Here is an 11,419-nt window from a genome sequence, read left to right on the forward strand (position 1 = left end):
GCGAATGGCGATAAAAAGTTGCAGTGGATGACATGGACGGCTAGCGCGTACGTCCCGGGGGTTGGGTTTGGGGTTTCAACGCAAAACCTTTCAAATCGATGTCCTCCACGTAAGTGTTTGAAGTGGTCGACGAAGCCACCTTTGGCATTAGTTGTAGAACAAATGGCTTAAGGAGTAGCGCAATGTCGCGACTGTGGGTGATGGCTCGGTGCACCCCTTTTCGCATCGAGCAATTAGATTAGCGTTTAGAACATGGTGTACGCATTTTCTAGCTGCTTTAAAAGTCGTGCACGCCACCTGGCTGAGCTCTGGGCATGGTCACCACCCTGTTTGGCTTGCCAGCGCGCTCTGCCGCGTGGGCCAGAGCCACTGCCGCGCCCGGCTGTGCTCGCTGCACCGTGCACGCGCATGACCCACGCATCTTGGCCACCTACTCGCTGCTGCCCGCCTATGCGCTCTGCCCCGCTGCTGCTCGCCTGCCGCCATGTCTGGCTCGCCCTGCGCGCCGACACAGGCCACGTTTTCCTTGCCACCGAGACATGACGCGCACGTCTTGCTCTGCTCTGCTTTGGCCAGGAGCGCCCGGTCCCACGCTGCACGTCGCCTGTCGCCACGGCGGTTCTGCGCCGTTGACATCGCCTTGGCTGTTTGTGCATTGGACGATGGTCTGCCCGCCGTCACCTCGCGTCGCACTTGCACTGTGGACCTTGTCGGATGCTGCCCGCTGCGTCGCCGTATCATTGATTCGTCGGCTTGCTGCCATGCCTTGCTGGCTAGCGCCTGGAGCCATGCCCTACTATTTCCCCATGGCCGTGCAGGTTAGTAATTGCATTGGCGACCACCGTAGGTCCGAGCCATGCCGCGCTAGGATCTCCCCTGTCTCCACTGTCTCGTTGCCGCCGAAGCAATTTTCCCTAATTCACCTTAACCATAGCCGTAGGTCTCATTTCGCCTTAGGCATGGCTCCATTAGGCGTCTAGCTACGCCCCATCCCCACCTTGCTGTGGGTGTCCTTGCACATGATCAGAATTTCATAATTCCGCATCATCGGCTCCATAAGATCGAACCGACGTCCTCCAACGGCGAGCCAGCCCCGTAGTGCATCTCGTATCGATTTAGTGCACCCACAATCTCGCCATATCCTCCTAAGCACCCTGCGCACCTTAGTCGTAGCATCGTAGCAGGCCAGCCCCATCGCCGCGGTAGTGCCCCCGTCGGTCACCACCGCACCGCCGCGAGCTCACGTGGCCAGCCTTGCTTAGACCGCCTCCAACCAAACCGTCAATGCAAGGGTGTCGGTGAGTACTCCCTGGTGCTCGCTAGCTTGTGCGTTGGCCTCGCCTTCGCTGTTGCTCACGGGAACGCGCTCGCCTTTGCAGGTCAGGAGCCACCACCAGGGAGGGAGTTTGTGCCTGCATCCCTGCTCGTCGTGTCGCCTGCAGTAGAGTCTATGTGCTATCCAGGTACCTATCGACCCCTTAGGTAGGCAGTAGGGGTTCAGGTGAGGTCAGCATGGTCGCCCGGTGCCATGCCGTCATGCCGGTGCGTGCCCTGGGGGCCAGGGACCTCCTTGCGGTGAAGAAGAAGAAGTGGGAGGGTGCAGATGTAAAACGGTAGACTAGCGAAACAGTACCATAGAGCTCGTAGCAAATACCGAGTTCGTCGGGGGTGTTTGTGCATTTTTGCCGACGCGCGCAGGCCTTCCCCTTCGCGGGCCGTTGGCCATCTGGGCCGTGCCTCCACGTGGGCCGCGTGCTGGACTGCTGTCACGTGCGGGCAGGATAACGCGCTGGACTGGGCTGCGCGTGGTGGGCTGGCAAAAGAGGATTCGATTTTCATTAATTCCTAGAATTTGAAATGCTTATTTATTTCCTGTTATGAATACAACTTCGATAAATTGTAGTAAATTGCATGATTGTCCAATAATAGCGAAGCTAAGTTTGTTAGGTTCGTAAAAATGTCGTCTACCTGTTAGTATAGTTAGTTCACCATTAGCTGTTAGGATGGTAGGCTCATAAGCTTGAAGTAGAGAGCTTAGCGGTATATCGATTTTTAATTGTAGGATTTGTTGTGGTAAACCGACAATAGCTTTAGCTTTGAAATCGTTTCAGTAGGTACCTTAGGCATTTATATACTTGCTGTAAAAATGGTAACCATAGAACGAGTCGTTTAATGGCGTAGTTATTATCCTTGCTTTCCAATATGTATCGTGAACTGGCATTAGGGGTATGAATATCCATAGTCATCGTAAGAAATGTAGGACACGTTCATACTTGTTAGTAGTACTGGTATGTAGCTTAGACTTTAGTGGGTAGACCTCACTTAGTAATTTAATAGAAGTACTTTTGCATTGAGAATTGTTGTTGCCATAGTGTTAATCATTGCATCGTCATTTCATGTAGATCACGAACAGGTAGACTTCATACCCGTCGATGATCTGGAGTACGACGAGGTGATCGAGGAGTACGAGGAGGAGCTTTTCACATAGGAGGGAGCCCAGGAGCCTGTTGGTACTGACTTTGCTGACCCGGCACCTGCCCAAGGCAAGCCCCGATGCATAACCCCTATTCTCAAATGATCACCGAATATATTTATATGCTATGCATTTACGTTATAGGCATTTTATGGAAACTACATGCATAAATATATCCACCATGAGTCCTACTAGTACAAGTCGAGTAGCTGCTATGCTCAGGATGTCGGTAGCGTGAGTAACCTGCCGTTACTCGCAAATAGGAGATTAAACTATGATATCATGATGAAATAATGGAAAGGAAAATGGTGACCAGATAGGGATGTGGATTTGGTACTGGTGGGTGTGAGGGGTTGTGTCCTACGGCCAATAGGGCATAGCTTGGTTATACTTTTTCCCTATCTGTGTCGATTAAGGACCGGTCGTTGCATATGACTCTAGGCAAGTCACAGATTATTGTCCCGAGCACATACTTGGGTATGGGCGTAGGGAAGACTTGCTGCTCTCTTGTCGCGGATCTGGCTCTTTCCGGACCGACTGATCAGAAGAGGAGGTGGTGGAGGTCCTTGCACCGCACTGAGTCTAGGACTCAGAGGCGGGGGCTTGGAGTCCAAGTTTGGACGGGGACCTGGACACCCGGGACAGGAGAGTGGTGGGTTAGTCCTGCTTGTGCCTGGGGTACAAGCGGGGCGTGTGTCTTCGGGGCACCCAGCTGGGCATATTGATTCATGAATCGCCAGGTTATCCGGTACGGCTTGTCTGCGGTTTAGCACCGTAGTAAGAACTGGAAGTGGAAAAAGAGAAGGAACAGTATCGATTGCTCAACTCTTGCTTGAAAGTAGAACAGGTGCTTATATAGATTGACTAGCTAAAAACTTAATACGGCTGATGATAATAATGCATCAATAAGGACTCACTATTAGTATTGCTTTTTGCTAAAAGAGAACCAGCAAACCATAAAGCCTAGCATATTCCTTGGAGTCAGGAAAGTATTCCCACTGGTCGGATAAGTCTTGCGAGTACATTGTGTACTCAGGGTTTATTTACCCCTGTTGCAGGTGATGCTTGAGGAGTACCTTGTGTGGAGGATTCTTCTGGTGGGCTCAGACGCAATCTTCGTTATCATATCGCTAGATGTTATCTTTTAATATTCCGCTATTTACCATTCCGCACTCTGTATTTGGTATTGTAATAATATACTTTTTAAGAAACTCTAATGTATGAGATGGACTTGTGTTGTAACTCTTTATTATTATTGAGTCCTTGGGAAAAATGTGGATCTTTCGGGTTCTCCCTCGGGGTGTGCCCGACGGATACCGCTCGTGGTAGTGGCTTTCAGGGTGCTTAGTGTCTGGTGGAAGATGAGCACCTCTGTAAGTATGCTATTTCGGGTGGTTCTGCCACAGTTGGTACCAGAGCCAATAATGGTCACGAGTTCCTCACTCTTTTACAAAACTAAAAGTTGACCAATAAAAGTTTTGCGAAAAATAGGATGCGATTAAGTAAGTTATATAAGTATAAGCCCTAGCTATATGGTATATCTAGGATAGCGGCACTGGTTTTACCTAATCATTTTTCTGCAGGTACACTGACTTACGTTGCGTAAGAAATCGTTTAGTATATGGAAAGTGAGTGTGCGATGTGCCAAAAATTTTACGAACGCCGCTATATTCCGGCTGGAGTGAACGTATAGGTCGAAGCATGCATCATTTAATAGCATCTTATTTGAACTAGGAATCCCCCTCACGTATAATGAAAGTAGAAAATGGGTAGGACTAACTTAATGAATACTTTAATAAATGTGATGCTATCTCTTTAATCCCTAGATTCGAATCGGGAGGGTGTCCTAATGGATGGTTCGTATCTCTTACAGATGAATCTGAGGTCCAGACGTGGGAGCACCAGTTTAGGAGTGGCCAACGAGGGCCATGGTGACAGTGCTCGGGCCTTTGAGCGTGACAACGAGGGAGCTCGAGAGGTTCCACCTTTGGTTCCTCATCCTTTCCTGCCGCCACCACCACCTCCGCCGCTGTCCACCATGGAGGTCATGGTGGAGTTGTTGGCTGCTCGTCGGGAGTCAGCCGTGGCTCGACAGGAGACTGCTCAGGCCTTAGAGATTATGGCGCAGGCCATCGCGGGTCTCGCCCGTGGAGGCCCTGGAGGCAACGGTGGGAATGGGGGTGGTGCTCGCTGTCCTGAGGGGCAGTCCTCTTACCAGGACTTCCTCAAGACCCACCCGCCCACGTTCACACCGTCGGACGATCCATTGGAGGCGAAGCACTGGCTTCGCACGCTGGAGCAAAAGTTTCGACTGGTCGGAGTGGCCAACGAGCAGAAGGTGCACTTTGCGTCCCAGCAGCTTTTGGGGTCCATAGGTGCCTGGTGGGAGACTTTCCTAGCCATAGAGCTATCGGATCACCCAGCAACGTGGCAGGAGTTCTCCACCGCCTTCCACGAGTTCTTCATACCTGCTGGCGTTATCCACCCGAAGGTGACCGAGTTCATGGAGTTGCGTCAGGGGAGTAGGACGGGAATGGAGTATGTGAGTCAGTTCAACCACTTGGCTCAGTATGCTGGTAGTCAGGTGGACACGGATGACAAGAAGAAGGATCATTTCTTTCATGGTCTCACTCCTGCTCTTCAGGAGAAACTATACCTAGGGAACTATCAGACCTTTAGGGCTCTGATGAACGCCGTCATTGCTCTTGAGGGTTTTCAGCAGGCATCTTAGGCGGATTGGAAGCGGGTGGCAGCTAGATCCTCCAGCCACCCTCATACTTAGAAGGTGCAAATTATAGGTGGGGGTCCTATCAATCATCTGGCGGGCCTCCATTCCAGTCACCCCAGCAGACCTCACAGACTTCCGCTACTCAGTACAAGGCACCTCAGCAGCAAGTGCAGCCCTAGTAGACTCAGGGATAGCAGGTCCCACCTCGTCAGGGATTCGGAAACAAGCCTAGTGCTTGTTTCAAGTGTGGCAAGGATGGCCACTATGCTAGGGAGTGCCCTCAGCAACAGACAGCTCAGCCGTCTCAGCCATCTGCAAATTCCAGGCTAATTAAGAGGACTTTCATTAAGAGGAAGGTGCCTAGCAGATCTGGTCAGGTGCACTTCATGGATGCTCAGCAGGTTGTGCATCAGGAGACAGTTATGGCTGGTATGTTTACCATCGAATCTCATCCAGCTTTGGTGTTGTTTGATTCTGGTGCATCGCATTCCTTTATGAGCATGGGGTTTGTAGAGCGGCACAACTTATCACTTGTGGCTATACCGTATGCCTATAAGATCCATACTGTGGGTTTAGATGTTCATCAATACCCGTATGGATACAGTAAGTTTGGTATTAGCCACCCACACTTACCGTTTACAGTTCATGATAATGCCTGGGCAAGGCATTGATGTTATTCTTGGGATGAACTGGTTGCAGGTGTATGGGGTAGTATTGGATATGAAGAGAAGAAGTGTAGAGTTACAACTTCTGTCTTCTGAGGATAGGATGTCTCTCATCATACCCTCAGAACTGGTCTTACCTATTGCTGCCCATGCTGAAGCCGTTCCTGATCTTACCTCTATTCCAGTAGTATGTGAGTTCCCAGATGTTTTCCCTAAAGATCTTCCTGGATTGCCACCGGACCATGAGGTAGAATTCTCCATTGAGCTTGAGCCTGGTACTACTCCTATCTCCAGGCGTCCATACCACATGGCTCCGAGAGAACTGGCAGAAATGAAGAAGCAACTGGAGGAGTTGATGGACAAGGGTTTCATCTGCCCAAGTTCTTCACCATGGGGTTGCCCAGCGATTTTCATGAAGAAGAAGGATGATACTCTGCGGATGTGTGTGGATTACCGCCCCCTCAATGCGGTAATAGTTAAGAACAAGTATCCCTTGCCCTGCATAGATACTTTGTTTAATCAGTTAGCTGGTGCCAAGGTGTTCTCGAAGATAGATCTCCGCTCGAGCTACCATCAGATCAAGATCAGGCCACAAGATATACCATGGACAGCTTTTTCTACTAGGTATGGGTTGTATGAGTACCTAGTGATGTCTTTCGGTCTCACCAATGCCCTAGCTTTCTTCATGTACCTGATGAACTCAGTTTTTATGCCGGAGCTAGATAAGTTTGTGGTAGTTTTCATTGATGACATCTTAATCTATTCCAAGAATGAGGAAGAGCATGCCCATCACCTCTGGATAATACTGACTCGGCTAAGGGAGCACCAGCTGTATGCTAAATTCAGCAAGTGCGAGTTTTGGCTTGATCGAGTGCAGTTTTTGGGACATGTGTTGACAACTAAGGGCGTTTCTATGGATCCCAGCAAGGTGCAAGATGTATTAGATTTGTCGCAGAACCGACCAATTTATAAGAATACAAGTATAATGGCAATCCGCAAGCGGTCGCACGGTCATACTTGAACCCATATAAACCCGGTAGTCCGTCGAGTACCGCGACGGGTCTCGATAAACGATTTACAACAACCAAGATCGTACAGGATTCAACCTACATGCCACATATTACATAAAGTTCACAGATACGTTTCATCATCAGAGTACGAATAAAAGTTATTACAAAACAAGTTTGATAAACAAAGCGGAAGCAAATAAGTTTGAGATAAAATTTTCCAACATAGTTTAATACAGTGCCAAACCAGATCACGGTCCACAAAAGCAAAGATAGGAATTACTAAGGAAGCCTGCCCACGGCTTACTCCTCATCCACAGCGGGATAGAAGCAACTCTTGCAATAACCATGATACACAGTGCCATCTGCAACAATGGGAAAATAAACCCTGAGTACGAGAAGGTACTCAGCTAGACTTACCCGTCATGAACCAGAAATAAAATGACTCCAAGGATTATGCAAGGCTGTATAAGTGGACGTAACTTGACAACATTTTTGCGAAAAAGGCAATTAACCGTTGTACAGTTGTGATTCTTTTATCAAGTTAATTATAACTATCCATTTCTAGGTTAGCAACTATCCTATGCCAAACATGTGGTATGTTATTTAGAATCATACAATAGTAACCATAGCAGATATTGTAATTCCATATTCATTTGAACCATCATGTTTCATAACACAGTTACTACGATGTTGGAGCTAGCCAAGTTTCTCACTATCCAGGAGAGACGGCGATTCGAATCGATTTTCACCAGCTGGGAATTTATTCCTAACACAAACCCAGATCTACCAGCCACGATAGTCTTAGGTCACCTTTGGTACAACTCCGGTACACATTTCGCGGGTTCGTACTGCGCCGCACAATCTGGAACACCAGATGCCAGGATGCTCAGGCCAAACCTGCCCTTGGGCTCAGTCTGATCGTTCCCCGGAAGGAGCGCACAACAGAACGATTCCCGGCCTGAGTTGAATTACTCGGCTTCGCGGTCGGAATGAGTTATCCGGCCAGCTAAGTGAGAGGCATGCGTTCAATCTTGTCAGAAGTTCCAACAACGGTACGGTCCTTGATCGACACAGACGGGGATAAGTCCACACCCAAGACCTCCATGCCTTGTTGCTTCCCTATCGACCTCCCGTCCGGTCTCAATTTACTTTTACCACATGGTTCTGTTCCACGATAGCAGATATAGCCAACCGTGCTCCGGTATCCACCTATATCTCGCAGGTGACAGGACATCACCCGACTTCTACCGGTCTAAGCATGGCTAAGCATATATTCGATCCTGGACCTATACCGGTTAAAGGGTTAATATCTGGACAAGGAATGTACATGCATCAAGTGGTTTCATTCAACTCTTATAACCTAATGCATCAATCATAAATACGTAAGTAAACATTTGTAAATTACTGGGAGACTCATAATGCTCCGGGGCTTGCCTCGCAGAAAGGAAGTAGGACGATGGTCAGGGCACTCCGGAAGCTCTTCAGGGTTCTGCTCCACGCCTTCGGGAGCGGGGACTTGCGGATTCTCCTGCGGGTTCCCTTCCTCTGCTTCTTCGAATTCCAGCAACGTGATTTCTTCCTCCGATCCTAGATGCATGAGTATGGTATAAGTATTACGAATGCATATATGTTAACAAGTGCATCACGTTGTTTGAGTAGGTGCATGTCTCTTCTCGCTTACTACTTAACTACTTCTACAATGCATCGACTATGCCATAAACAGTATCTACTTGTTTCACTCATAACTGGAGTTCTACAAATCCGAAAACAGTGATCTTGGACTTTCTGGAAAGCTTATCAAATTTTCTACAACTTTGTCATTAACCATTTTTACAGTCTACATCAGTTTCAACATGTAACTCCTCATACTCTAGAATCAGTCCGGAAATGATTTAACATGCAACATAAAGTAATAGCACCTCTACTTTATGTAATCATTCAAAATTTAACAACATATAACCTACCAACAGTGTAAGCATACCAAATACAGTTAAGATGATATAATGGTGAAGCCCAAACTATTTATTAAATTGCCTTTATTATTTTATTTAGATATCTAGGCTAAATAATAAATATATATCAAATGTGCTTAATAAATTCTCAAAATTTTACAGAGTCTTACTAATGCTATCAAAGGGCTACTATAAAAATTTCATGTCATTTTACTAAGTAGAACATCCTATACCAAAATGATAAGGAAGCAAGGCTTGAAATAGCATAAATGGAAAATCCTATTGAAAAGTGTCAAGCAACAGATTTCTTATTTTTCTTAACATCCATATGGTACTAGTATAATCTCCAACAAATTTCATGAATTTTGGACTTATAATTAATTTATAAAAATTCATGCAAGGATTAACTATTTATAAAAGAAAAATCTATAACTATAGATCTACACATGCACTGGTTCTAAAATTTTTATCCAAGCTCATGTATGACAAGAATAGCCTACCACAAAAATTTCATAATTTTTGGAGCACAGGAACTCTAGATATAAAATAAACAAATTTAAATGCATTCAAAAGCACATTTGAAATCCCTATTTAAATCTCCAGAAATTTATACTGTTGAAGCCAAGAACATATTTTTCCTAAATACTACACTTCCAAAGGAACACTTACAAATTTATTTCACAATTTTAGGAGCTACCAAACTAAAGATACAAAAATAACAAAACAAATCAAAAACTGGAATATTTGAACTAGCCTACAACGCTGCTGTCGCTGACCGGTGGGACCCGCTGGTCAGCAGGGCCCGCCTGTCAGTGAAACCGAAACAGAGCCGGCGGCGCCGAGCAAGCTCGCGCGGCCACGGCTCGTCGACGGCGAGTCCGCCGGCAGTAACGTCTTCACGGCGTGACCTACTCAACCTAGCGCTTCTATTGAACCCCTTGGCCAACCCTAACGTCGACGGTAAGGACGACGGCGGCGGCCATGGCGGCTCGGCGAGGCGGGACGTCGGCGGGACGCCGGTGAAGGCTACGGCGGCTCAAACAAACGCTACGCCGAGCATCTACAGACTACAAGGAAGCTAGTGCGCGCGCTCTCGTGGCCTGGGGTGGTCTGGTTAGGCCTGGCCACGGCGACGGAGGGGGTGGCGGAGCTCCGGCGAGCATGTGCGCGCTGCGGAGGCGTACCTAGCGTGATTGACGAGCGCGGGTGGAGGCGGTGAGACGTGGGGGTGCTGGTGGAGCAGTTGCTGTGGAGGAGAACCGACGAGGGTGACTGGCGTTGGCTATGGCGACGGCGGCTCTCGGCGCGGAAGAGCTGGGCTGCTGCTGCGAGGAAGGAGGGCCGAGGCGAAGCAAATGGGGTGCGCGGTGGAGTGCGGGCGGGTGCGGGCGACTTGAAGGCGCGCCCAGACGCGGCGTGGCCCGCGCGGACAGAGCAACGGCGACGCGCGGCCGTCGCCGGGGACACGCGGCGCGCGAACTCCGCCGGTGTCGGCCACTGACGTCGCGATTCAGTTCGTTCAGTGACCCGATGCAGTGCCTGACGACGGTTTTTCATGGAGCTAGATCTTCTAATCTGTGAAGTATTAGTGCTCACAATCTTCACAAAAGTTGCAGCCCTAAGTACCATCTGTAATTCGTCTTAAACGATCAAGACCTAATTCGCAACGGTTAAGGAGCAATGTCATCCCAAAGATCGGCTGTCAGGCTGTTAGTGAGCAAACACTTAGAAAAATTTTTGAAGTGTTGAAAACAGTGAAAAGCTGGTTTTTGTGAGTCTAATTTGAACATGTTAGAAGCTAAATCAGTCCATGACATAAAAATAAAAGTTGTTCCTTATGTCAAACACTACAACTTTGCTTTAGTGAACTCCTCCATGCAAGGTCTCTAACACCTAGTTCAACTTTAGTCAAACATGTCACTTTGAAAACATGATACCTACTCAAACCCTGACTAAATGACCAATTTAGCCCTAGCCCTAAATACCAAAGTTGTTCATGATGATACACTAAGCATGTTAAAACAATTTGCAAGGTCATTTATGCATTCCATGTAGTAGTCACTCATATAGCTATTCAGGTCAACACAGGAAATAACACTTAAATGCTTGATCAAGAAATGTGGTCTTCATGAACAAGGTTCCTTTAGTTAACCTAAGTGTAGCTAAGGTGTTTTAGTGACTAGCACTACCCACTTGCATTCATTTGTACATGATCATATGCATATGTTCTAAGAAACATGAGATAACAAGTAATGTTTCATGTTTCGATCAACTGTTTCAATTGTAATTGATGATTTTTTGAATGCTTGATGCTCATGCTCATGTTATGCAAGTCAAGTTATGCAAGGCTAACACCCGAGGTGTTACAGCCCCTCCCCCTTATAAAAATCTCGTCCCGAGATTTGCAAGACCTACCATTCTTGGAAAAAGGCGGGGTAAACTTCTTGCAGATAATCTTCTCTTTCCCATGTAGCATCTTGTTCACTATGATTGTTCCACACCACCTTATAGAACTTAATGATCTTACTCCTTGTTACTCTCTCCATCACTTCTAATACTCGAATTGGCTTTTCTTCATAGGTCAGGTCCGA

General features: G+C 47.5%; 1 protein-coding gene across 1 annotated transcript; it reads left to right on the plus strand.

Annotated features, from left to right (window-relative positions):
- The first annotated feature begins 4,511 nt into the window (after positions 1-4,511).
- On the plus strand, positions 4,512-5,204 carry LOC136507764 (uncharacterized). Its single transcript, XM_066502386.1, has one exon. It carries the CDS (start codon positions 4,512-4,514, stop codon positions 5,202-5,204), a length of 693 nt encoding a protein of 230 aa, XP_066358483.1.
- The last annotated feature ends 6,215 nt before the right edge of the window (positions 5,205-11,419 follow it).

Source organism: Miscanthus floridulus, chromosome 15 (genome assembly GCF_019320115.1).
Source record: "Miscanthus floridulus cultivar M001 chromosome 15, ASM1932011v1, whole genome shotgun sequence".
NCBI classification, from domain to species: domain Eukaryota; kingdom Viridiplantae; phylum Streptophyta; class Magnoliopsida; order Poales; family Poaceae; genus Miscanthus; species Miscanthus floridulus.

Coding starts and splice junctions, on each gene's coding strand:
- LOC136507764 (XM_066502386.1), top strand. CDS start 4,512: ATGGAGGTCATGGTGGAGTTGTTGGCTGCTCGTCGGGAGTCAGCCGTG.